General features: G+C 51.8%; 1 protein-coding gene across 1 annotated transcript; it reads left to right on the forward strand.

Annotated features, from left to right (window-relative positions):
- The first annotated feature begins 2306 nt into the window (after window positions 1-2306).
- On the forward strand, window positions 2307-26590 carry Cyp46a1 (cytochrome P450 family 46 subfamily A member 1). Its single transcript, XM_090344813.1, has 15 exons — window positions 2307-2516; window positions 9096-9176; window positions 9773-9854; window positions 13148-13221; window positions 13566-13652; window positions 14786-14924; window positions 15897-16007; window positions 16979-17129; window positions 17660-17722; window positions 19790-19862; window positions 21223-21307; window positions 21855-21965; window positions 24968-25056; window positions 25513-25579; window positions 25877-26590. The coding sequence occupies exons 1-15, from the start codon at window positions 2398-2400 to the stop codon at window positions 26045-26047; spliced, it is 1503 nt and encodes a 500-aa protein (XP_090200939.1). The 5' UTR covers window positions 2307-2397; the 3' UTR covers window positions 26048-26590.
- The last annotated feature ends 484 nt before the right edge of the window (window positions 26591-27074 follow it).

Genomic DNA, 27074 nt, shown 5'->3' on the forward strand with positions numbered 1-27074 from the left:
AGTTCTGGGTGAGAGTGATGCTCTCGCCTATGGAACATGTGCTGGAACGTTTTGTCCTGCAGAGATGCCTGTGAACACAAAGGCAATGACCATCTTCCCAATAGCCATATCTAAGAAGTGAAGACAGATGAACATTGTTTTTCTAATATGTTTTATTTAACCCAACATACTAAAACGTTGTTCTAATAATGACCTTTAAATTAAACTTCTTTGGGTATTTATGAAATCTGGCGTGTACATTCCAGGTTTAGACTAGCCATCTCCCCACACGTGGCCATCGGTTATCATACTGGGTCACTTTAATCTGGATAATCCAAGTGAAATGGCAGGTGATTGGGCACCTGTCTCCACATAGTGCCCTTCTGGGAACCAGGGCTGAAGGCCTTTCTTGGGCAGGAAGCACAGTCAGCCTTGGTATGCAGTCCGTGTTCCCCACAGGGAGACTAGAAGTATCAGAGGGGCAGTGGGAGAGGGTAAATGAGACCTTGGGGTCTGGAGAAATGACTCACCAGGTGGGGGACAGAAATGGTCATGCTAAGCCAGATGTCACTGGTGTGGCCTGCTAGTGCCAGAGAATATAAATACCCATCCCTCTCCTTAGTCCTACCTTGGCAATTGTACCCTGAAACTGCTCCATGTCTCAGTTGGGCTCCAAACTGTCACCAGAGATGCTCAGAATCTGGCCATGTCCCCAAGAAACAAAGAGACAAGACAATCCAAAATTGCCTCCATTCGGCTTCCAGAGGTTATAATCCCAGGATGTAGTTCCACAGATTGGCTACTAAACATGGTGACTTTTATTTTTTCCCATTTTTTCTAGCTAACCTTCCTTCTTTCTTGCAGCTTGGACCTCCCTTCAATGTTTCCCCAAACCCTGGAGCTTTCATAGCCCCCTCTGCTGGGCAGCTTCTGTCCACCTCCACCCCACCCAGAGCCAAAGCCACCTGAAGTTTCCTGAGCACACTGGGACTGCTTCTGGCTGCCACACGAGGGCGCAGGAGCAACCCAACGCCCCCCAGCCCGGCTAGAGGCTTGAGGTTGTAGTCCTGGTGCAGGACTGATGGACAACTGGTTTCAGGATCTGACCAGGCTCTGCGGTGTGCCTAGAGGCAGAACTCTTGCCTCCTCCTCCATGCGAGGAGGCAAGACCCGGTCTGGTACCCCACAGCAATACAACCCTAAATGCCACGTCTTTGGTGGACATTGTGTCTAAGAAGGACAGTACACAGGTTTCCTGTTTTACCATCCTCCTGCCTCTCTGGCCCTGGCCCTAGGATGGGACGATTATAGCGGCCTCTGTCAGAAATCCAGCCGCATCTGACGCCCAGCGCCCTCTCCCCAGCCCGGAAGATCTTTATCTGGTCGCGAGTGGGCACACCTGGCTGATCTTATCTACTAATGGCATGGAAGAGAGGTCCTGGGGATGGGGTTTGGGATCTAAGAAGCCCCAAGTTGGGCTCTTCGGTCCATTACCGGATTGGAGAAGCCGGCGGCCGCTCCCAATTACCCTTTGGCCACCCGGGACACACGTTTTGCTCTCCACGGAGGCTGTCCCTCCGACCTAGATTTTACCCAGTTTAACTACAGATGCTCGGGACAGGAGCTTCCCTGGGCCCGGGAGGCTCTCGCAGCGCCTCCAACTCCCAGAGAGCAGCCTGGAGGTCCTGCGTGTCCTCACCCACAGGCAGGCAGCCCTGCGTCCCGCGGGGTGCTGGTCACCGCCTGGGGCGCGTGGCGCATGGCAGGCCGGCAGGGGAGGGGCGCTGGCTGGGGGAGGCCGACTTTGGAGCACCGAGGGTCTCAGGGGGAGACTTGGGAACGTGGAAACTTGGTAGTAGAAGTGAGGGTTCAAAAGGTTTGAGCGAGGAAGGAAGGGGGCCTGGGATCGCGCGCAAAGACGCCGTTATTTGGAGGCGCCAAAGGGGCGGAGCCAGCTGGCGGGACCTGTGCAGCCACCCGGGCTGCACGCGCTGAGCAATCTGGGTTGCCAGGGACGACGCGTTCTGGGCGGGGCTGGTGGCGGGGCGGGGCCTGAGCCCGAGGTGGGCGGGGTCTGGGAGGTCTGAGCCAGAAGCGAAGTTATAATTGGTGGAGACTGCCTGCTCCGGGAGGGGTCTAGGCAGGGGCGTTGGGGCGGTGGGGGCGGAGCTTGCGCGTGGGCGTGGCCTGCCGGGGGCGGGCCCTGCGCACCGGAGCTGGAGGCGGAGACCTGGTTGGCGGGTCCGCGCGCTGGGGGCGGGCTCGAGCCGGCGGGGGCGGAGCCGAGCGGCGGGGGCGGTGCTGGCTTGCGCCGGGCCTGGGGCCGAGGCGGCGCGCGGCGCTGACAGCCCAGTCGGCTCGCGGCCTCCCGCCCCCTCGGCACCTGGCGCCGACCCCGGCCCGGCCTGACCCGGAGCCATGAGCCCCGGGCTGCTGCTGCTCGGCAGCGCCGTTCTGCTCGCCTTCGGCCTCTGCTGCACCTTCGTGCATCGCGCTCGCAGCCGCTATGAGCACATCCCCGGGCCGCCGCGGCCCAGGTGAGCGGGGGGTGGGGGCGGGGGCCTGGATGGGGCGCTCGGCCGGGGGGCGGGGAGAGCGCGCGCGAGCCCGCGTCGGGCCGGGGGTCCAGCCTCGCCTTCCGCGCGCGGCCGCCGGGGGGCGGAGGCCCGGAGAGGGGCGCTCACTATTCTTAGTAACGAATTACTCACCGCCGCCGCGGCTGCCGGGCGCCCCCCGCGCCAGGCCGCCCCCCCCCCGGCGCGATGGCAGCCGCAGCCCCTGGCAGGTAGGCGCTATTGTTACCCCATCGTTCAGACGAGGAGACCGAGGCGCGCGGAGGCGAAGTCACCTGCCCAAGGTCACCCGGCTGGTAAGCCTAGATCAGCCTGACGACCGTCCTCCAGGTCAGCCAGATTCCAAAAGCGGGTGCTCTTCGCGGTGGAACTTGCACGGGGTCAAAGTACTGCACGCACTCGGTCCCATTCCCTGGTTCGTTTCTCTCCTGAGATATCCCATCTGTCCTCTCAGCAGCTCCATCCTGTCCTGGGCGCCCCCCCCCCCAACTTAACCAGCACCCCACAGAAGCCAGCCTTTCTGAAGCTTAGGGTAGAAATGCCATTTCTCTGCTCCAAGGCCCCTTCCCTTCCTTTAGCATTAAGAAAAAAAAAAAAAAACAACAACAGTTCCAAACTCAGTCCACACGTGACCAGCAAGGCCCCTGCTGAGTTCTCAGAGCCCCATCTGTACCCATACCCTGCTCTTCCTGTTGCCCCAGGCAACAGTAAACCCCATGCCTCTATTCCTCTTTCTTACGCCTGGGCACAGAGGGGCTTCTTCCTGTGCTCATGCCAAATAGGCCTTCTCCAGCCAACCCTCCGCACAGCCCACCTACCCCAAACTCCTTGTGGCGCCATCATGCCTGAAGTCACCCTCTTCCATTCACCTGTTGACTGTCCATTCACCTGTTGACTGTCTGTCTCCCCCTTTAGAATGTGAGCCCCCAGAGGGCAGCGATGTTGTGTGCTTGTTTGTGTATCCCCAGAACTTGGCATGTTGCAGTTGCTCAATAAATATTGGTTGAATGGATGAATAAACAATGGTATTAGACACACTTTTTAAACTCTCAGTACATGAACATTCTAGAAGGCACCCCTCTTCAGCACAGAAGCCCAAATTCCTGCTTGGTGCGTTCAGGGTTGATCTCTGTGGCTGTGGACATAGGGAGTCAACTGTTCTCCTCATGGGCTTTCTGCTGTCCCTGCACCCTCTCCAACTTGGGGAGGTGTTACTGGTGCCCTCATTCCCTTGCTTAGCACCTCTGCTTTCCACTTGGCCTAAATGGGTCTCCCCTTGCCTGTCAAGCTTGACTTAAATGCTAACTCCTCGTGGAGTTGTTCAACCCATGATTATATATTTGTTTCATAAACCTTTAAGTGATCATGTAATCCTGTGTCACAGCCTAATGATCATTTGGGAATTATCTGTGCCACCCCTTGTTAAGTGTCTGTCTCTCCCATGGGCCCTGCGTCTGTCTCCTTCACTGCGGTACCCCTGGCATTTCACACTGCCACACCAGCCAGTGCACAGTAGACACTTCAAAAATTGTGGCTCCACAATGTCAGGCACATTTCCTCTCAACGGAATCAGTCATTGATGGCTCGGAAATGAATGAAGCTTGTGTTTATTCTGATGACACTCATCATTCATTGCTGAGCTGTTTTATATACTCAGGAGCTTTGAGCTTTATAGACATAGCAAGCTCTGTGTTTGGAGAAGGTTGAAGTAAACCCAAGTCCTTTCCCATATCTTTTTTTTTTTTTTTTTTTGCCAGTCCTGGGGCTTGAACTCAGGGCCTGAGTACTTACTGTCCTTTGGCTTTCTCAAGGCTAGTGCTCTACCACTTGAGCCACAGCACCATTTCTGCCTTTTTCTGGGTATGTGGTATCAAGGAATCAAACCCAGGTCTTCATGCTTACTAGGCAAACACTCTACCAATAGGCCAAACTCCCGGCCCCTCCCATATATTTTCTAGAAAACAGATATAATTAGCATACTATCAGTTTTTTTAAAAGGCATAATCTCAGAAGCCCTGTACCCAGTTAGCCATCACCCCATCCCTCCACTCTTGCACCCCAGCACTAATCTGCATTATGTCTCTATAGATTTACCTACATTGGACATTGCATTTAAATAGTCATACAATGTGTGGCTTTTGCACCTGACTTCTTTCACCTGGCATCCTGTTTGCAAGATTAACCTATGTCGCAGTGTATGTCCATATTCCTTCTCTTTTTGTGGCTGAATTCTCCGTATCAAAAACCTTACCTGTGTCCTACAGGTGTGTGGAAGGATGGAGGGATGAAGTTGATTATCCTTAGAGTTGGGCTCTTTAGTCTAAGGAGGTGAACTGAACAATGAATGGAAAAGGGATTTGGGGTCCCAATTTGGTTGTGGTCAACCATGAAGGAATGCTAAAAAGGCCCGGGTCTTCAGACTATGATTGGTATCCCTGTGGTTGACAGAAAAACTATGTAATGAGTCTAGTAGTGGCATTTGTCCCTTCAAGTTCCAGCCCTTTGCCAGACTGTAGGCAAGGAGCTCTCTGCGATTCTGCTCTTCATCTACGTTTTGCAGGAGCCCTTTCCTCCAGGATGCCCTCTCTGAGTTCTCCTCCGGCTCTTATTATACCATCCTACTCTGCACTGATCCACGTAAGAGCTGAAATTTTAGGCCCTACTGTGATCCCACATGAACACTTGTTGCTTCATTTCTCCATCCTGAGCTTTCTAGACTTCCTTGTTAGGCTTTTCTCTTCTGGTAGTATGTGGATGTAAACTTGGTCTTTCTCTCCTCGCTTTTTACCTTGGATTTTTTTCCCCTTTGTCTCATGGGCTGTGCTGGTTCTTCCATTCTTGAGTTGCTGGGTGCCATAGGAGCAGCCACCATGGGCAATTCATCCACAAGATTGGATATTCAATTGGGCACTCACCATCTTATCCCTTTGGCACTAGGCCCTCACCTGAACACTTAACCCTAGTGGGTAGCCCACTCCCCACAGTTATTATGTGGCTTCTCTGTATCCCACTGGTAGCCTCACAGGGGAACCTACAGTTGCCCTGGATCTAGTCTCTGTCCAAGGCTTTCTCAGCACATTGGAAACATTTGGATTTCCACCTGGCAAGTGCCAGGCAGGCACAGAGAACTGTCTTTTTTTCCCTCTGAACTACCCACCATACTCAAGCTACTTCTAGGGGCCTGACGAGGGCATCTGTGGGGAGGGCAGTGTGTCGCAGTCCCAATGCACAGAGCCAGCCTGACATGGTCTTCTCTCTAGTGTCTCCTGAAGAAACCAGAAGGAATCAACCTTAGCTCCCCCTCCCTCCCTCCCTCCCTTCCTCTCTCCTTCCCTCCCTCCCTTCCCTCTCTCTCTTTCTCTCTCTGTTTCTCTCTCTCTTTTTCTCTTTCTCTCTCTCTCTCTGTCCTGGGGCTTGAACTCAGGACCTGGGCACTGTCCTTGGGCACTTTTTGCTCAAGGCTAACACTGCTACCTGAGTCACAGCGCCACTTCTGGCTTTTCTGTGTATATGGTTCTGGGGAATCAAACCCAGGGCTTCATGCATACTAGGTGAGCATATTACCACTAGGCCTCACTCCTGGCCCCTGTTTATTCCTTTCTTTCTTTCCATATCTCTCTCTCCCTCCTTTCTTCTTTCCTCCCTCCCTCCCTTCCCTCCTTTTCTTCCTTTTTCTTTTTTTGTGTCAGTTCTGGGGCTCAAATTCAGAGCCTCAGTGTTGTCCCTGAGATTCATTTTCTCAAGGCTAGTACTCTACCACTTGAGCCACAGTACCACTTCTGGCCTCTTCTGAATAGTTTACTGAGGCTAAGTCTCACGGACTTTCCTAGCTTTGAACCACGATCCTCAGATCTCAGCCTAGTGAGTAGCTAGGTTTACAGGCATGAGCCGCCAGTGTCCACCCTAGTTCCTTTCTTGCCTGGAATGGAGACCTTATCCTGTTCTCTGCCTTCTCATAGTTACTCCTTCCTTCCAAGATGGACCCCAGCTCTGGGGTCAGACAGGACCGAGAAGGAAGGGAGGGTCTGGATTCATTCAGGTGACTCAGAATTGAGACCCCCCCCCACCCCTCCACATACATAGTTAGGGAGAGTAACAATAAAAAAAATCATTCCAAAGATACAGCTGATTGTGGCATCCAGGATTCACCTGTTGTCAAGGAGAGATACCTAAATGAAGGTGTTCACCCGAGGTGGCCTGGGCTGTCCCAGCTACCCTATCCTTCCTGCCCCCATGCATCTGCCCGCCTCCTCTCTGAGCTTGCTTGCTTTTTCCCAATCTCAGAGCCTCCCCCTCCATCCTCATGCTCAGCTTTTATTCTTGCCTCCTACTTCCCCGAGCAAATGGAGCACCCAGAGAGAACTTCCTGCCTCAGGCTCGACAGCAGCCCACCTCTGCCCTGAGACTCACGTGCCTTTTCCCTGCCACTCTGTGGCTGGACACTGATGCCCCAGCTAGGGCCAGCCTGTCCCCTCTGCTCAGCGATGTTGTCCTGAAGCCCCCACCGCACCCATGCCACCAGTTTTCTTTCTCTGTATCATTCCCACTTTTATATAACATGCCGTGTGTTCCCATTTTCAAGAAGTGGATCTCTCCACTTCTCATACTCCCCATACCCCACCCCAACTCCTGCACCCAACAGCAAGCCCCCTGGCAGGTCCTGCCCTTGGGCTTCCAGGTGTCCCTTCTCACTCCCTTAGACCTGTCACCCGTTGGGCTTCCTCAGCCTACCTGCTTTGGGTTCCCTTCTTGTTGTTCAACCCAGTGCCAGCTCCTGGTCCTCATATCACCTAGCAGCTCTTTGCCAGCCCAGGGCACAGCTGGGTCCACCTTCCTCTGTAGGGTACTCTTCTTTCTCTCTCTTACCCTCTCTTTTCCTCCCAGGAGGCTTCTGCTAGGTCCAGTTGGCCTTCCCAGGATAGCCCAGCCCTGCCTTCTCTGCCTGCCCCCAACCTCCTGTGGTCTCATCTGAGTTAGTGACAGCTGCTTCCATTCTTCCAGCTGTCTCTCACCTCTCACCTCCACACTGCCCCGTAGCCCCCATCTTCAAGGACATTCAGAATCTGACTTCTTATCCCAGCCCAGCCCTAGTGTAGCTTCATCAGTGCTCCCAGCGCCCCCTTGGGTCACTGGAGTTCCTTCTTTCATCCTGTTATTCTCAGCACAACTGTAGAAGTGTCAATTTTAGCTCTAGTCAGATCCCTTCTCTGTCTGCTCAAAACTCTCCAGCAGGTGCTGCTGCACTGAGGTCAAAGCAGAAAGTCAGGCATTAGTCTTCAATGCCCTACACAAGGCTCAGTGACTGCCCCCCCATGCCACTTTCCCTTTATAAACACTCTGTTCTGCCACATGGGCCTTGGTACAGTGCCAGCACACACCTACCTCAGGTAATAAGGCCTTAGCCCAACCATCAGGAGTGCTCTCAGTTTCCTCATCTATAAAGTGGGAAGGGGTGGCCAGGTAGCAATTTGGGGTAACAGGTAAATATTTGGGGTGGAACTTTACACTTTGAAAGCACCTCCAAACATATGACATTATTTAATTCCCAGGGTATCCTTCTAGGTCAGTCAAGGAAGGGGTGATGCAACCCTATTTCATGGATGTAGAAATTGAGGCCCGGTGTGGGGATGGGGGTGGTGGGACTCTGTGATGAGCAACCAGGCAGAGCCCCACACCTTCCACTGCATGCCATGCTCTTCCCTCAGACACTACTGTGGCCAGTCCCTCACAGCTTGGGAGGTCTCAGGCCACAGACTACCTTCTTAGAGGGATGGTCTCTGCCTACATACAGCCACCATCCCCACCCCTGTCCCAGCACTCTGTTCTTTTTCTCTTGCCATTCTCTGGGATCATAATTTTTTGTTTATTTGTTCTCCATCTCTCCCAATGGAGAATGGATTCCATGACCCAGAAAAGTCCATCTGTAATTTCACGATCACCCATTTGGGATGCTGCACTGAGTAGGGCAGGGATAAAGTCCTAGAAGGGACAGGAAGTCACAGACACCTTGGAATCATGTCAAGGTGACATTCGACAGGCTTGCTTGTGACCTGGAAATTGCACTGCAGAATTGGAGACTTCGGAATAATACCTGCCAGCTGTGCAATTGTGGGCAAGTGGCTTCCGTTCTCTGGTCTGTGCCCTACCCATGACATGGTCAAGAATACATGGCATGGTCAGGTGGGGTGCGACTCAGACAGGGGTCCAGCATTCTGTGTGAATGTCAGAGGCCACTTCACACAACAGTGGTAAGCTAAGCTAAGCCTGGACCACTAGCCAGGGGGACAGATGGGTAAAACTACCTGCTCTCCAAAGACTATCTGCTCTCCTCTGGAACTGGTAGGACCTGTGTTTGTACTCTATTTGCATTGTTGCCTGTGACACTGAACCCATACCATACCTCATGTGGCTCAATCCTCCTGTCTATAACAGGGCCTAAAAATGCTGACCTCAGATGGTCCTGTCGGGGGGTGGGAGAGGCAGGGATGGCTTTCTGAAACAGCTATGATGGCTGCTGAGCCTAATGTTTACTATTTCTTCTAGTTTCCTTCTAGGACATCTCCCTTACTTTTGGAAAAAGGACGAGGTTTGTGGCCGCGTGCTCCAAGATGTGTTTTTGGATTGGTGGGTTCTGACTTGTCACTTGTTATACTGACTTCTAGTCCTCCACAGGGAATCTCATCCCACCCAAGCCAGCACACAAACTTCTAGACCACCCCCCCCCACTCCAGGCCACTCCTAGCCCCACCTATCGTGACCCAGGCCACTCTCAGACCTACAGTTCCATTCTGGAGTGGAGAGGCAGATAGGGTAGGTTTGGAAGCCAAGTTCTGCCACTTACCAATGCAGGTCAGCTCTCAGGATATGCCCAAGCCTCCATTTCCATATCTGCAAACTGGAGGGTGAGGAGTGATCAGATAATACACATTGTTTGGAGAGTGGTACCTTACCCTTTTCAAAGCACCTCTAAAGGTATGGTATTGTTTAATTCCCAGGACAACCTTTTGGGGGCAGAAGAAAATTATTTCTCCGATGTTGAAATTGAGTCCCTGTGGGAAATGGGATTCACTTATGAGCCAGGCCCCTAGACTCTAACAAAGTACCCATGCTGAGTATGTTTCCATTCCTCTCACTATGAGGGACCCCATGACCCAGATATGGACATCATTATTCATATCTCAGATCATTGACAATCTCCTTTGGGTCACTTTGGTCTCCAGGGCTAAGAAGTATGGACCTGTTGTGCGGGTCAACGTCTTCCACAAAACCTCGGTCATTGTCACAAGCCCTGAGTCAGTCAAGGTAAGAAGCACTCTGGCTTCTGTGAAGGGTTTCCCCCTTCTCCTGGGGTGGGGTTGACACTGGTTCTCAAGGACTGCAGAGAAATATTGTAGAGCCAGTTGCAGTCCGATGGCCTCCCAAGGATCCAGAGGGGATACTATTTTCCTCTCTAGCCACCACCCACTATAGGGTCCCCCAAGCTTGCTGTTTGATATGGGCCAAGGGGAGGGTGAGCTTAGCTGTTTCCACTTCTGTTGGGAGTTTGGCCCATTGACCACAATCATTTTGTTTATCTGCCTTAGAATCCTCATCTACAAGATGGGATTTATAACTTTTCTCCTAGGGTGCTGATGAGAACTAAATATCAGGAGATTTAATGGATGAAAAGTATCTACAGAAACTTAAACAGTTTCCACTGTGGTCACATAATTTTATATGTACTCTATCATTGTCTTCCCTTTCAGTCTTCAAAGAGCTGGGGACTCCTGCTGGTCTTTGTTTAGAGCTGAGGAAATTATACTCATAACCCTGGTCGGTAACCAGAGCAGTGCAGATAGTCCAACTGATTTGCAGTTGGCACAAACAGCCCTGAATCTGGGCTTTAGAAAAAGTTTAACAGACACAGTTTCCGAAGTTTTAGTTTTTATTTTTCTTGCTTTCAAAAACATATGTACAGATTTTCAAGATGCTAAAGAACAAAGGAGCTTATATTTGGCAGAGCCCTCGTATAGCAAATGCAAGAGAGAACAATAGAGATGTTAGTTATAGAGACAGAGGAGACAGAGACATTAAACTGAGCACTAGGTACCAGTGGCCAATGCCTGTAAACCTAGCTAATCTGAGCACTGCAGTTCAAAGCCAGCCTAGGCAAGAAAGTCCATGAGACTCTTATCTCCAATTAAGCACCAAAAAAGTTGGAAGTGGGGGGCTGGGAGTTTGGCCTAGTGGTAGAGAGCTTGCCTATCATGCATGAAGACCTGGGTTCAATTCCTCGGTGCCACATATGTAGAAAAAAGCCAGAAGTTGTGCTGTGGCTCAAGTAGTAGAGCACTACCCTTGAGAAAGCCCAAGGACAGTGCTCAGGGCCTGAGCCCAAGCCCCAGGGCTGGCAAAAAAAAAGTGCTAAAAAATATCTGGAAATGGATATGTGGTTCAAGTGGTGATGTGTTAGCCTTGAGCAAAAATAAAAGCCCAGGGACTGTGCCCAGGACCTGAATTCTAGCCCCAGAATTGGCACACACACAAAACATACTATTATTGTAGTATATTATATTGATTGATAGTCAACTATTGAACCAACCTTGCATTCCTGGTCATGGTGTGTTACATTTGTTTCTTGCTTGATTCCATCACTAATAATTTGGCATGAGTTTTTGTTCCTATATTTATTATTTTCTTGTATTTGTCAGCACTGGTAAGTATTACTTCTCCCTGCATTTTTTGGAAAGAGTTTATATAGGAATAGTATAATTTCTGTATGCTTCATAGGATTCACTTATGAGGCCTTGTGGGCTGAGCCTTTTTTATTTTGCTTATGGCAAGATTTGTTTTAAAAATTAGTGATTTCATTTCTTTTAATATATATATATATTTCAATGTGTTTTAACTCAGTAAAATAAAACAAAAAAGATTAAAATTTTAACATTTTTCTGGAGGTACTGAGGCATAATTCAGGGTCTTGTGTTTGTCAGGATTTCTATCCCTTGATCCATGCCTCCAGCCCTTTTGGCTTTTGTTATTTTTCAGATGGTTTTTACATACACGCTGGTCCTTCATGGACTCTGATCTCCATATATATATTTATCATGGAGCTGAGATGACAGGTGTATACCAGTAAGCTCATCTTTTCTATTGATTCAGATGGAATTTCATGAACTTTTTGGGTCAGGCTGTCCTTGAACCTTAATTCTCCTGATGTCTACTTCCTGAGTAGCTGGGAATTCAGATCTGAGCCACCACATTTGGCCCAGTTTTAGCTATTTTAGGCATATACTTCAGGAGCCCTGAATTTATTCTTATTGTTGTTATTTCCTTCATCACTGTCCAGCTCCTTGATATTTTATCTTCCCAAACAGAAACTCATCAAGCATCCCCCTCTCCGCCTCTTCCCCCACACTGTCCCTCTCTCAGCCCCTGATAATTGGCATTTTTCTTTCTGTTAATTTGACTACTTTAATTACCTCATAGGTAGAGTCATACTCTATTTGTCCTTTTCAGATTAGATTATGTCACTTAGAATAACATGGGCTTACTCCTATTGTGGCATGAGTCAGACTTTCTGTTTCAATTTCTTTAATTAGTATATTTTCATTCAGTCTTTGTATTCTTCTGGATTTTGGTAATTCATCTTTTATGGAACTTTTTCCATTTCACTAAAGTTGTTTAAATAATTGGCAGAAAGGTATTCATACTTTGTTTTTTTTTTGTTGACAACTATAGGGTCTGTATCGCTGTTCCTTCTTTCATTTCTGAGAATCATAATTGGATTTTGTTTTATTTACTGATCAGTAATGAATTTTACTCCCTTCTCAAAGGACAAGCTTGTGATATTATTGCTTTTCTATATTGTTAGTTCACTTTCTGTTTTATTGATTTCTGCTCTTAATTATTTTCTTCCTTTACTCATTTTGAGCTTAATTTGTTCTTGTTCTGATTTTCTGTGATGAAAGTTTAGATAATCGATTTGAGACCTTGTTTCTTCAAATACAATTTTTTTGCCAGTCCTAGGGCTTGAACTCAGGGCCTAAGCACTGTCCCTGAGATTTCTCAAGGATAGTGCTCTGCCACTGGAGACACAGCACCACTTCTGGCTTTTCCTGTTTATGTGGTACTGAGGAATCAAACCCAGGTCTTTGTGCATGCTAGGCAAGCACTCTTCCATTAGGCCAAACTCTCGGCCTTAAATACAAATGTTTAAGGGGAATGTTTATCATAAACTTTCCCATGGTACATTTTCATTTTCACCCAGTTCAAAGTATTTTATACCTTCTCTTTTAATTTTCTCTTTGAAATGTTTTTAAGGTACATAGTATTTAATTTCTAAATGTTATTGTACATTCCAAACTTAGTTGGATATTCTCTAGTTGTGTGGCTGCTGGAAAATTATTCAGCCTCTCTGAACCCTATTTTCCTCATCCCCACCCCCAAATGAAGACAAACGTCCTAGTCAGATGGCAGGTCTCACAATATTATCCAGGTGATATCATGGGCCACTGCTCACCCCATGCCATGTGCTTGGGTGTGGTCCACAGAGTCCTTTGAAGCCTCTCCTGAGTGCCCTGCTCATGTTGTATTTTGGGGGGCGGGCTGTTTAGAAGTTCCTGATGTCAACCAAGTACAACAAGGACTCCAAGATGTACCGCGCCATCCAGACTGTGTTTGGCGAGAGGTAAGGCCAGTGGTGGGGAGGACTCTGCTGTGAGCTGGGGACCCGACAGGTGTCCCATGCACAGTGACCTTCTGTATGTCATTTGCATTGTCCTGCTTTTCCCTCTGGTGGGGGCGGTGGTAGAAAGGGGCGAGGCTGACGTGGGGGAATGCAGTTTGCCCTGCTTCTTGTTTTCTAGTATGCATAAAAATTGTACATTTTTCAATGCATCTATACCACTTACTTTCCATTGTGGTAAAAGTGATATACACTCTCCATTTACCATTCTGGGGTGCACAAGCCAGCACGGGTCTGGTGCAGACTTCCAAGGTGACCTGAGGCTACCAAGTATGTGTCTCCCACAGGCTGTTTGGCCAGGGTTTGGTATCTGAGTGTGACTATGAGCGCTGGCACAAGCAGCGAAGAGTTATGGACCTGGCCTTCAGCCGTAGGTGAGTGGGGCTGCAGTGGTATATGTGTGTGTGTGTGTGTGTGTGTGTGTGTGTGTGTGTGTGTGTGTGGAGGGGATTGCTGGCTGTTGCAGAAGGGGGGACTGAAGGAAGCAAGGCACCCTCCAAGGAGCTCCACGCAGCTAAAGGGAGAGGAGAAAGGGAAGGCATCCATGGCCAAAAGGTAGAATGACCTCCTGTGACCCTAGCTATTCAGGAGGCTGAAATCCGAGGCTCTCTGTTTAAAGCCAGCATGGACAGGAAATTCTCTAAGACTCATATCTCCAATTAACTTAACAGTCAGGAGTGGAGCTGTTGCTCAAGTGGTAGAGTGCCAGCTTGAGTGAAAAAGTTCATAAACAGTACCCAGGTCCTGAGTTCAAGCCCTAGTACTGACATGCTCATGCACACACACACACACACACACACACACACACACACACACACACAAATAATAATAGGACAAAGGGTATCTGGATCAATATTAGGAGATATTTTTCCATTATAAACATAGCACCATCCCTTACTAAAAACTCAGACTTACATAATGGACAAAGTGGAAACCTCCTTTCTTCCTTTCTGGTTGCCTGTTTGCTTTTGTTTGGAACTTGGAGGGCATCCCCATGTGTGTGTGTGTGTGTGTGTGTGTGTGTGTGTGTGTGTGTGTGTGTGTGTGTATGTGTGTGTGTTTCCCCCTTGGTGCTTGCTAGACAGGTGCCCTACCACTTGAGCCATGCTCCTAGCCCTGGTTATATACATCTTTCTAAGCTGTCCAGGGCCAGGAGCTTTGAGCTGCAGGTGGTGTCTGAGGACCCATCTTCATGTAGACTTAGGTGCCGTGACTGCTCAAGTACAGCGGACTGGGCAGGGAGGTAAGCAGAGTGGACAGTGTAAGCAGAGGGGTGGGAAGGGTGAGGCAAGGCTGTGTCACGACTCTAGGAGGCCCAGGGGTCTATTGCTGCCAGGTTCCTTTCGGGTCGCCTGGCAGACAGAAGAGCCATGACGTAACGGCAAAGGGGCCAGTGCCCTTCCCAAGGGTGGGGAGTGGCGAGGTCCCGGGGCCTCAGAGAGGCTGGGAGGGTCTCTAGACGAGGCTGGTCCCCATGGCAGCTGATACGATGCCCGTGTTTCCCCAGCTCCTTGGTGAGCTTGATGGCGACATTCAATGAGAAGGCTGAGCAGCTGGTGGAGATTCTGGAAGCCAAGGCAGATGGGCAGACCCCAGTGTCCATGCAGGACATGCTGACCTGTGCCACCATGGACATCCTAGCCAAGGTGATGTGTGACACTGATGGGGAGGGGGTGGGAGTGGGGCTGCCAAAGCTCTTCCCCCACCCCGTCCCTCCCACGCCCTCTTCCCCCTCCTCCTGCTCCTCAGATTACAGCTGCATCTTCGCTTTGTATTTTTTCCTTCCCTCCCTCCTCCTTCCCTTCCTCCCCTCACCTTTTTCTCCTCCCTCCCTCTCTTTCCTTGTTTATTAGATACTAGACTTTGAATTTAGGACCTTGTACCTAATAGGCAGGTATTCTACCACATAAGCTACAATCCCTGCCCTTTTTGTTTTTATTTTTGTCAGGTAAGGTCTCAAGTTTTTGCCTGGGGCCAGCCACAGGCTATGATCCTTCTATCTCTGCCCGCTGAGTGGCTGGAATTACACATACGTACCACTAAACCTGGCCCCTATTTTTCACACCATTTTGTCTTCTTGAATATTCAAAGAAAGCTAGTGTTAAACTGGGGCTATTACTCTTCTCCAGAAACAGGTCCTGAGAGATGTAGAGCCTGGGCTGGCCTGGTCATTGGACAAGGCAGGATCTGATCTCAGGCTTGCCTGACTCTCAGACCAAAGTCCCTCTGCAACCCCAGGGGGTATGGAGAGACTAGCACAGAGCCCATGGTCCTGAATGCCAGATGCAGGCAGCTCCAGCCAGTTATCTATGAGGCTGAGTGGGGTCTCTGTCGCCACTCTCATTATCCCAGGGATGCACTATGAGCTGATGTCCAAGGAAGTCTGCCTTTTAGTAGTGAATCTTGGCAATGTTTACCGAGTAACTGCTATGTACTGCTGAATCCTCAGGACTTCCCAGGAGGCTGGGTTTGTCCTGGATTGTCAGAGGAATGGAGAACATGACCTGAACCACAGTGGATACAGGAATTCTTGGTCCAGAGCCCGAGCTTCCAGTGGAATGTGCCAGGCTCTGCAGGACCTCTCACCCCGGATATGACCTTGCCCCCTCTCTCCCCAGGCAGCTTTTGGGATGGAGACCAGCATGCTTCTGGGTGCCCAGAAGCCCTTGTCCCAAGCGGTGAAGGTGATGCTGGAGGGTATCAGCGCATCCCGCAACACTCTGACAAAGGTACCACCCCATCCCTGGTGCCCAGCCTCCATAACTGGGCTGTCTGTATTTGCTGAAGCAGCTCCTTTGGTGTAGATTTTGAGTTCTAGTATGTCCAAAGTGACTTCTGAATCAGGATTTGCATTCCTGGCCTTCAAGTGGAGTCACTATGTATATATATTATATATTTTATATACTAGTATCTATATTATATACTTACTATATATTACTATATGTAACACATAGTATATATATTATATATACTAGTATATATAACATATATACTAGTATATATTTTAGTGGCTTAATGTAGGTTAGGAGGTAAATTTTTGTGTTCCACCCCCAAACCAGACATCCCAGGATGGATGGTTGTGGTGGCTCTCCCCTGTCCCAGGTTCCTGGGTCCATGTCCTCATGGTCTTCAGATGGCTGCTCCAGCCTCAGCCACCTCCTGACTTCCCTCCCGCAGAGATTCCTCCTTTCCTGCAGTCCTTACTGCCCCCCTCCTTCAGATCCAACCCCCCGCCCCATTTTTGCAGGGCTACACACATGTCTTAAGGCCGAGCGCCCATCATTTCTAGGTGTGTTGTTGTTGCTTTGTGGCCAGTCCTGGGGCTTGAACTCAGGGCCTGGGCACTGTCCTTGGACACTTTTTGCTCAAGGCTAGTGCTTTGCCACTTGAGCCCCAGGGCCACTCCTGGCTGTTTTTTGTTTCTGAGTATGTGGGACCAGAGAATCCGACCTAGAGCTTCGTGCATGCTAGTCGAGCACTCTACCACGAGGCTACGCTCCTGGCTCCTGCGCTCCCATCCTTTCTAAGGCTGTGATCCAAGGGGAAACTGATGCTCTGACTCAGTTGTTCTTCGTCCTGATTGACTGCCTTAGCCTTTCTGGAACGGTCTCAGGTCTTTCGGGCCTCCCGGCTGGCCAGGGCGTAGGAGGCGGGGTAGGGCGTGGAGTCGGGGGTGCCTGGAGCTGGTGCTCTCCTTCAGTTCATGCCAGGCAAGAGGAAGCAGCTGCGGGAGATCCGGGAGAGCGTCCGCCTCCTGCGCCAGGTGGGCAAGGACTGGGTGCAGCGGCGCCGGGAGGCCCTGCAGAGGGGGGAGAACGTCCCCGCCGACGTCCTCACGCAGATCCTCAAAGGTGCCCGCGCCTTCGGGGGGCGGGGCCACGCGCGGGGGGCGGGGCCACGAGCAGGGCGGAGCGCCGGCGGGCGCGGCCAGGAGTGGGGCGGGGTCGGCGGTGGGGGCGGGGCCACGCGCGGGGGTGTGGCCGTGAGTGGGGCGGGGTCGGCGATGGGGGCGGGGCCACGCGCGGGGGTGTGGCCGTGAGTGGGGCGGGGTCGGAGGTGGGGGCGGGGCCACGCGCGGGGGTGTGGCCGTGAGTGGGGCGGGGTCGGCGGTGGGGGCGCACGTGGGTCCAGGCTGTGGAGAGGTGGGCCATGGCTGGGGGTAGGGGGCAGACTAGCCAGGCCCAGGCTGGGGGAGGAGAAGGACCCAGACGGGCCAGGGCAGGCTGGCAGGTGGGCTGTGTTTCTTCTGTCCCACCATCCATCACTGGACATCTTAGACCTGTCTACCCCTGGCTTCAGAGGAGAAAGTTGGTTCCTAGGAGCGGTGGGAACCGCAGGCCAGGACTACCCTGGGGATGAGAGCTTTCTTCTTGTCTTTCAGCTGAGGAGGGGGCCCAGGACGACGAGGTTCTGTTGGACAACTTTGTCACCTTCTTCATTGCTGGTGTGTAGCTTCCACGGTGGCTCAGGGCCTGACATAGTGGGACATGGTGGGAGTCATGGGCCATTCAAAATCTGACTTAGAGATCTGGGGCTGTCAGAGCTGAGTCCCCCGCAGGGCCCAGGCCCCGGTAACCCTGAACATGGGGGCCAGCCCAGGGGAACAATAGCAGCCTTCCCTCACTTCCTTTCAACCTGGGGATGGACCTGCCCATGACAGGTGTTGAGAAACCCTTGCTGTGCTCAAGAGAGCGTGGCCCTTGACTCCAAGCCTCCCCCTCCTTCAGGATTTGTGGGGAGGCCTTCACTGGACTGGCACAAACAGTTGTACTGAGCAACTCCATTCATGTGTTCTCAGCTATTTCCTGAGTGTCACTGGACACCTAGCAAACCCTTCCTCATCCGCCAGAGGACCTGAAGCTGCCTTTTCCTTAGGGAAGTCCTTCTCCATGGCCCAGCAACATCAGGCCCCAGAGCAAAGCTGGCCACAGAGCTCGCATGGTCTCTGCTAGACAGTACTGAAGCTTTAGGCAGTCTATTTGTCTATGGTAAATGGGGGAGGGGGTCTTCCCCACCATGGGAGATGCCCGCTCCATGGAGGAGCTGCCCGCTCCATGGAGGAGCTGCATTGTGTGTCCACCCAAAATGGATGAGACGCACGGGTACTGGGTGCTGGGAGGGCAAAGGTGCACGAGACAAGGGGCCATGCACGGTTCTGTGGCCAAGGTGGAAAACAGCCACCTGTTGATGGGACCTCTGTCATGTGTCTGTGGTGGAGGGCCATTCAGGTGGAGAGAAGCCCATAGAGAAGCTGTGTCCAGCCATACTGCAGGGCATTGTCCCTGCATAAGGCAAGAAGACACATTTTCTTTGTGATGTGTGTGTGTGTGTGTGTGTGTGTGTGCATGCATGTATACACACAGGTGCTGGTATTGGGACTTGAACTCAGGACCATGTGTTTTTGCTTGGCATTTTTTCTCAAGGCTGGCACTCTACCACTTGAAGCACAGCTCCATTTCCAGCTTTTTGGTGGTTAATTGGAGATAAGAGTCTCATGGATTTTCTGTCCGGGCTGGCTTTGAGCTAAGCCCCTCAGATCTAAGCCTCTTAAGTAGCTAGGATTACAAGTGTGAGCCATTAGTGCCAGGCTGGGCCTGCTCTTTTCTGCCACCAGGGTTCATGTCTGGGTTACAGCTTCAGAATAGCCTGGGTCTCAGTCACCCCCTGTGCAAAGCGAGGTAAAGTGTTCTTCACATTTCTGTCCAGCCTTCCAGTAACAATCAAATGAGCTCCACAGCCTATCCTGTATCCAGATGCTCTAGGGGTCCAGAACAGCAGGGTGGGTCTCATTTCTTCTGTGTTTTCCTGGGGGGAACCTGAAGCCCAAAAGAGTTTTGCTTTGCTAGAGTCACAGCTCATAGTACAGAGCTGTTCATGTGTAGGCCAGCCCTTCGCCTGCATCTGTCCCCATCCTGGTCCTCAGACATGGATGGCCTGGCCTCTCTTATGGCTGGCATGGCCATGCAGTGACCCTCATGTACTTTTATGTGACACATAGGTCCCCTCCAGGCTTGCTTGGTGGTTTTGACCCCATCAACCTAGTCAGATCCTGCCAGATGTCAGAAAAACTAGCCTCCTGGCATGACCCCTGTCCTCTGGCCAGGCACTCACTTGCCAGTCCCTAGAACAGGAGAGGCTCCTCACTGGACCTCAATGGCTGCCCAGAGTTTCAGACAGGAATTCTGTAGCATAGGAAGGATAGGCCTTGGTCTCAAAACGTTTTGGAATTCAGCCACATTCTTGGCTCAGTTTTCTTTCCTGTAAAATGATGGGGGTGATTGTCCTCTAGGCTGAGGTGAAGGCTGGAGAAAGGGCTTCTAAGGCCTGAAGGTGGGTGTCCAGGGGCTACACTGGCTGACACAGGGTGTGGAGGCAGGCAGACTGTCTCCTTCATATCTCAGCTGCTGGGGCAGATATAGGGTCCTAGCGGCTGCCAGAAGTCCCCAGAGGTCAGAGGCCAGCCGCCTGCACAGTGCTGTGTGGAGCAGCCTCTCTTTTTTAATTCCTACAGGTCACGAAACCTCAGCCAACCACCTGGCATTCACAGTGATGGAGCTGTCCCGTCAGCCTGAGATCGTGGCAAGGTATGAGGTTAACAAAGGCATTCTCTCTCCCTCCTCCCCCTTGCTCTCTCCCTCCCTCTCTCTCTTTCTCTCCCTTTGTCTCTATCTCTTCCTCTTTCTCTCCTCTCCCCCTCTCTCCCTCTTTCTCCTTCTTTCTCTCTCTCCCTTCCCCCTCCCTCTATCTCTCTATCTCTTGTCTTTCCCTCTTTTCCTTTCTTCCTCTCCTTCTCTCCCCCTTCTCTCTCTCCCTCCCTTTTCCTTTCTTTCCCTCTTTCTCCCTGTCTCTGTCTCTCTATTTCGCTCTTCTCTCTCTCTCTCCCTCTTCCACCCCCCTTCTCATTCTGACACTACCTGCTTCCCCCTTCTATGACCAACCACCCCCCCAATGTACGCTGTACAATCTTTGTTTCAGTGACTAATTGGAGATGAGAGAATCCCAGACTTTCCTCTCTAGTCTGACTTCAAACTGTGATGCTTAAACCTGAGCCTACTGAGTAACTAGAATCGAAGGCCCTTTGACAATATTGTACCTTCGATTCCTTTGGGTTTACACCAGATGTGGGATTTCTGGATCATATGGTAGATTCTACTTTTGATTTCTTGAGGAGTTTCCAGACTGTTTTCCATAATAGCTACACCGTGTTCCATTCTCAGTGACAGAGAATGAGGGTTCCCCCATATCCTCAGCACTTTTGTTCTCCCTCCCTCCTTTTCTCCCTTCTTGTTTTTGTCTTGTTTTAGACAGAGTCTTGCTGTGTGGTCCAGGCTGGCCTCCAACTGGGAAACCTCTTGCCTCAGCCTCCTGAGTGCTGGGATTTCAGTCCTGGGCCAACAATTCCAGAGAATGAACACTTGCTGTCTGTTATTATTTTTTTCCCTCATCATCAACCTAATGAGTGTGAAGTTTCCAATTCCACACTGCCTATTACATTGTTGGTGCACACATGAGAGTTCTCAGCCAGCCTCGTTGGACCACCACGGCTGTGTTTTCAGCTGCTGGCTGCTGTCACCCAGCCACAGTGGGCATCTCTGTGCAAGGGCCTCTCAGGTGCCTACAGCCAATTCCAGGCATCAGATACCAAGGGTGGGGGCATAAGGCCTCTGGAACAGTCTCCTAGTGGATCCTGTTCTGGTAATGACAGTTACTGTGGTCTTTTAAATGGAGCAGGCAGCAGGTGGGACCCCATGTACTCTCTTCAATCTTCCTTCCATTGCTGTTATGATTATTATAGCACTGGGATTTGAACTCAGCATCTTGTACTTGTTAGGCAAACACTCTCCCACTTGAGCCATATCTCTAGCCCTTCCATTCCTCTTTTTAAATTCAACGTGGGCAAAGGTCTCTCTTGGGAAGTGAACTTGTCCTTGTCTTACTGGACAGGCTTCAGGCAGAAGTGGATGAGGTCATCGGCTCCAAGAGGCACCTGGACTACGAGGACCTGGGGAGACTTCAATACCTGTCTCAGGTGTGCATGTAGAAGCTTCTGGACACACGTGGGTGACTCCTGGGCCCCTCCGTCGTTCTCAGACTCTGCGGCATGCCAGAGTCCTGGGAGCCTACCTGCTGTTGTGGCATCCGAGTGGAAAGGGCTCCCAGCAATGCAACACGCAGCAAAGGTCAGAAACAGGTCCTTTAGGAACTGATGCCTCAGCTCCACTTCTGGGCAAGGCCTGATTTCCCCTAGCCTGGCTTCCACCAGGGGGCCCAGCTGACCTGCCCGCACTAACCAAGTTCAGGGAAGGCCCTGCTCCACCTGGCCCAGGCACAGCTTGCTTCAGGACTTCAGGAGGAGCCTGGCTTCCAGTCCTGGGTTGCACACTTCCTTTTCCTCTGGGCCTCAGTTTCTTACCTGGTCACATGAAGAGTTAGATATCTGGGGTGCTGAGATCCAGTTCTGGGTAGTGGTATGCATTCAGCAATGTGAGCAGGAGTGAGGTGGGTGCAGGAATGTCACTGGCTCCCGTGGGGGACCTCCTGACCTCTCTTGTCATCTCGCTGTGTGACCTCCATAGGTCCTGAAAGAATCGTTGAGGCTGTACCCACCAGCCTGGGGCACCTTTCGCCTGCTGGAGGAGGAGACCTTGATCGATGGGGTCAGAGTCCCAGGAAACACTCCACTCTTGGTGCGTGGGACCCTGCTTGCTACCAGGGTGGCCAATTTGGGGCTCACTCTGAAGGTCAGGGGAGCCCTTGTCACTCCAGCATCACCTTTGCTGCTCTCTTGAGTCTCACCATGATCCTGGGATCTCTACTCCCCTTCACACTGTCTGACCTAAGATGATGTGGATGATTCTAGCAGAGGGCCTCATATCCAGCTGAGGACACCGAAGCTCAGAGAGGGCCTGTCAGGGTCCTGGGGTCACACAAAGAGAGACCAACGGAGGAACCTGGATTCATTTTTGACCCAGATTTATCTTAGTGCCCCCACCCTCCGCCCAGCAGTCAGCATTCTGCCATTTGTCCTCTTTCCTACTGTGTCCGTGTACCTATCCATCCATGTGTTTGCTCACTCATCCATCCAGCATTCCTTCATGTACAATGGCCTCCCTGAACCCACCCACCCCAGCTGTGAACATCTGTCTCAAGTCTTGTTACAGTCCACAGATGTTTTTCTGGGACAAACACCCCACGGGGGATGTTGGATGTGGCCCTGCTCAGGTTCACAGGCTGACCCCCAGTGGTTCTCCCAAGTGTCCATCAATGACACAGGAGAGCCGTTGGGCATCTCCAACCATATATGTGTGGACACATTACTTCATGGTGGTCTCTGCTTGCACTGTCCTGATACCCTGTGAAGGGGAAATCTCCACACTCCACTTCCTCTTCTGACACTTGCAGGCTCAGTCTCCCCTTTTGGGTTGACTTTTAAGAAGAAATTCAGGTAATCATCCTTTGTTTGATAAATGTATTGTAAAAGTCCTCTCCACATTTGTGGTTTGTCTTATTTTTTCTTTTTACATTTTAGTTTTTTCTTTATGCTGTCTTGTTTTTGTGCTTGAACTCAGGAACTCACATTCTTGTTTAGCTTTTTGCTCAAGGCTGGTGCTCTACCACTTGAGCCACAGCTCCACTTCCAGGTTTTTGTTCATTAATTAGAGATAAGAATGGATTTGTCTGTCTGGGATGGCTTCAAACCTCAATCCTGAGATCTCAGCCACCTGAGTAGCTAGGATTATAGCCATGAGCCATTGGCATCAGACAAGTTTGTTGTTTTTTTTTAAAATTTTGTTTAAGAAATCTTTCCAGGCAGGACATAGTGATGGTACATTTCTGTAATCCTGTCACGTAGGATGCTAGAAAGGCCAGCCTGGGTACCTAGCCAATTTCAGGCCAGCCTGAGCTTACATAGGGAGATCCTGTCACAAAATAAACAACCGAAAGAATTTTTTTCATCTCTGGAACTCAAGCTCAGAAGGACCTTTGTGCTTACAATTTTCCATTTTCCCTTGAGAGTTAGGCTCTTTAGTTGAGTACTAGTGGCTTACGCCTGTAATCCTAGCTGCTCAGGAGGCTGAGATTTGAGGATCACAGTTCAAAGCCGGCCTGGGCACAAAAGTCCATGAGACTCTTATCTCCAATTAAAGAAACCACCAGAAAACCAGAAGTGGTGCTGTGGTTCAAATGGCTCCAGTGGTAGAACGCTAGCCTTGAGCTGAAGAGCTCAGGGACAGTACCCAGGCCTAGAGTTCAAGTCCCACGACTGACCCCCCCAATATATATATATATATATATATATATATATATATATATGTGTGTGTGTGTGTGTGTGTGTGTGTGTATATATATGTATATATATATATACATATATATATATATATATTTCCTCACAGTCCTGGAGGCTGGGAGTCCAAGATCAAGGTGTGGGCAGGCATGGTTCCCTTGTGAATGCATCTTCTCCCCATCCCGTCCTCCTGTGGTTTTCCTGTGTGTCTGTGTCCTGGTGTTTCCTTCTGATCGGGGGCATTAGCTACCCGGGGTTAGGGCTACTCTAATGACCTAAATTTAATTTTAATTACCTCTTTAAAGACCTGCTTCAGAGACAAGTGACATTATGAGATTGGAAACCAACCTCTGGGTGTAGGGACCTGATTCAGCAGTGACAGGGTCCATTTTTATGTTCACATGTGTATCCAGCCCCAAATGCGGAGCAGTTCAGCTTCCTCTCCTTCAGCTCCTCCTCACCCATTAATTTGCCGTCTGTGGTGCTGGTCATTTCTTCCTTACCCCTGTCCCAATCCCACCCTGCCTTCAGCTCTTGCCCTTCCATCAGGCAGGGCAAGGCCTTGTCTGACTCTCTGCCCAGCCAAGCTCCTGGGCTCCCTGCCTTCCTCACCAACACCTCAGGTTTCTGTGGGCCTGCCTCACTCTTGTACGGTGGAGGTGAGAGTCCTCAAGTCTGTAAAGAGGAATCGATAAGATTATGACACATGTCCTGAATCTGTCGGGAATCGTTGGCACTTAGCAGGTGCACTTGGCCGCTGCTACCACTCCTATTACGCATGCTCGCTTCTCCCTGCTCCACCGTAGGCCTCCATGCCTGCTGCCCTGAACTCAGCAAGGGCAAGCAGGATGGGGTGGGCTTGGGAGATGTTTTGTCTAAGGGTACAAAAGTTCCCAGGATGGGGACTTTTCTAGGGACCAGATGCAAGGCCCTTAAGGCTGCCAGCAGCTCCTCTCAGGAGGCCCTGTAGATGCCATGGTTGTGGTCAGGACTGCAGCTCTCTGCCCAGCCAGCCTTGAGCTGAGGGAGAGCAGCTTCAGGTCGGAGCAAGAGGAACACAGCTTCTAGTACCAAATCCACGCTGGAGTCTGTTTCACCACTTGCTTGCTGAGTGACTTCAGAGAAGTCGTGGAGCTTCTCTCCGAGCCTCAGTGTCCTCATCTGTAAGACAGGGAGGATTGTAACTCCCCACAAGGCTGCCACAGGCCTAGGATGATGGTCTTGGTCACTGGCTGGTCCCTTCTTCCTCTTCGATGTTTCCCAGGGGGCTGCCACACCTCCCTATATGGGTGGGTAGAGGGGGGGCATTTGGCTCTGAATCACCCCACTGGTGTCTGTAGTGGGTTGGGTGATGCAGAGGGGGGCCACCTTGGAACCCGAAACATCAGCTCCTTTGCCCAGCAGTTCAGCACCTACGTCATGGGGCGGATGGAAACCTATTTCGAGGACCCACTGACGTTTAACCCGGATCGCTTTGGCCCCGGAGCACCCAAGTAAGACCCAGTGGGAGGAGGGCGTCACAGGAACTCAGAGCTTCCGCATGCTGGGGAGGTGGTTGAGAGGAACTAATGCCTGCCCGTGTGGCAGCTGGCACTTGACCCCAGTCATTCTGATACTGGGACACCGTGTGACCTGGACCAGCACCTTCAGCTCCTTGAGCCACAATGACTGGTCTGGATGTCGTGTGGGGACAGTGCACCCATGCACCCATGTACTGGGGTGAGCTGTTCTCCAGAGACCACACACAAGTTTAGACCCACAAGGGGCTGCAGTGATGGGTGGAGCTGCTGTGCCCAGAGCAGGCCTACATACCCAGCACAGGCCCTTCCTAGAGGGCCACACGGAGACCCAGCCTCCCAGAGTCCCCTAAGAATGGCTCCATACGCCGGCATGGGACAGGCACGGCTCCTCTGGGCTCCTACTGACCTGCGGGGCCTTTCTTCCTCCAGGCCTCGCTTCACCTACTTTCCCTTTTCCCTGGGCCACCGCTCCTGCATCGGACAGCAGTTTGCCCAGGTAGGAGGTGCATGGCCTGAGGCCTGGCTAAAAGTGACTGCAGGGTGGGAACTTGTGCTGGGCCCCGGCTCTGGGCCCCTGGGCTGGGAGTGGGGATGAGGCTGAGCTAGACAGCAGGAGGGTAACCCAGGAGGACAGCCAGCCATGGTTTGCTGCTGCTTCAAACCTTTCTCCCTTCTCGCCCTCCCTCCTTCCTTTACTCTTTCTTCCCTCTCTCCCCTCCTCCCCTCCCCTTCCTCTTTTCCTTCCTTCCTCCCTCCTTCTCACTTTTCCTCTCCCTTACTTCACCCTGCCCAGATGGAGGTGAAGGTAGTTATGGCCAAGCTGCTGCAGAGGCTGGAATTCCGGCTGGTGCCTGGGCAGAGCTTCGGGCTGCAGGAGCAGGCCACACTCAAGCCGCTGGACCCCGTGCTGTGCACCCTTCGGCCCCGGGGCTGGCAGCCTGCTCCCCCGCCGCCTCCCTGCTGAGGCCTTGCTGGGATGGGACTCGTTGGGCCAGAGCCATGCCCACCCTCTGCTGCTACCCGTGGCCAACCCACTTGTGCCCTCCCCCGTTCCTCCAGCCACCCCGACACTGGCTCCTGGCGGGCCCTGTGCCCATGCCTGCTCTACACCCTCAGTGCTCCCTGTCGCCTGCTGGCTCCATGGCCCTTCCTGTCCTGCCCTGCTTGACTCCCAGCCACCACCATGGTCTCTCCTTCACCTCTGCACTTGTCACACCCTAAATTTGCTCACTCCCTAAAGACTTCTTCAAGCACCGCTTCCCTGGAAGCCCTTCCTGCCCCCCTCCCCCGGCCGGGCCAGGGGCCCTTTATCTATCCCCCATCACCTGTGCTACCTCTAACAGCATACTGACCACACCGTATCGTGAGTGTCTGCTGACGTGACCAGCCACCCTGCCAGGCTGTGAGCGCCTCTGGGCAGGGTCCACGTGTGCTTCACCTCTGAGCCCCCCTGTGGCCAAACAGGGCTGGCACAGAGTCGATGCCCAATAAATGTGTGTTGACTGCATGAATGAATGGCCCACCTGGGCCCATGTTCTCACCTCAGTTGGTGCTGTCAGAAAAGGGGCGGAGGGGGGTTTGCCAAGGGCTGCCGCTGCTGTGGAAGCTGCCAGGATTCCCATGCCTCTAGAGAGACCCAGAAAACACCACCGTGGGAGAACCTCCCTCAGCTTGGTGGAAGCTGGTTTCCTGGTTGCATGGAAGAGTGTGTCCCTGGGTGCTAAGTGGCACTGGGACCGCGAGGGAGGGGGGTGTGGCTTTGAGAGAGCTTCACTTAAGAGGGCCTTGGGCGCATGCGTGGGAGAGCCTGCCCTCCTCCTCGGCCCATGGCTGGCCATGTCCTCTGAGCCCATCTAGAGAGGAGGGCCTACCTGGGCTCCTCTCTTAGCTGCTCTGTGTGCAGACACCACAACCTGCCTTCACCCTGCCTGGCATCTGTCCCCCTAGCAAGCCCCTCCTCCACACCAGGGAGGACACAGATTTGTGCCAAC

Source organism: Megascapheus bottae, chromosome 14 (genome assembly GCF_031878675.1).
Source record: "Megascapheus bottae isolate mThoBot1 chromosome 14, mThoBot2.hap1, whole genome shotgun sequence".
NCBI classification, from domain to species: Eukaryota; Metazoa; Chordata; class Mammalia; order Rodentia; family Geomyidae; genus Megascapheus; species Megascapheus bottae.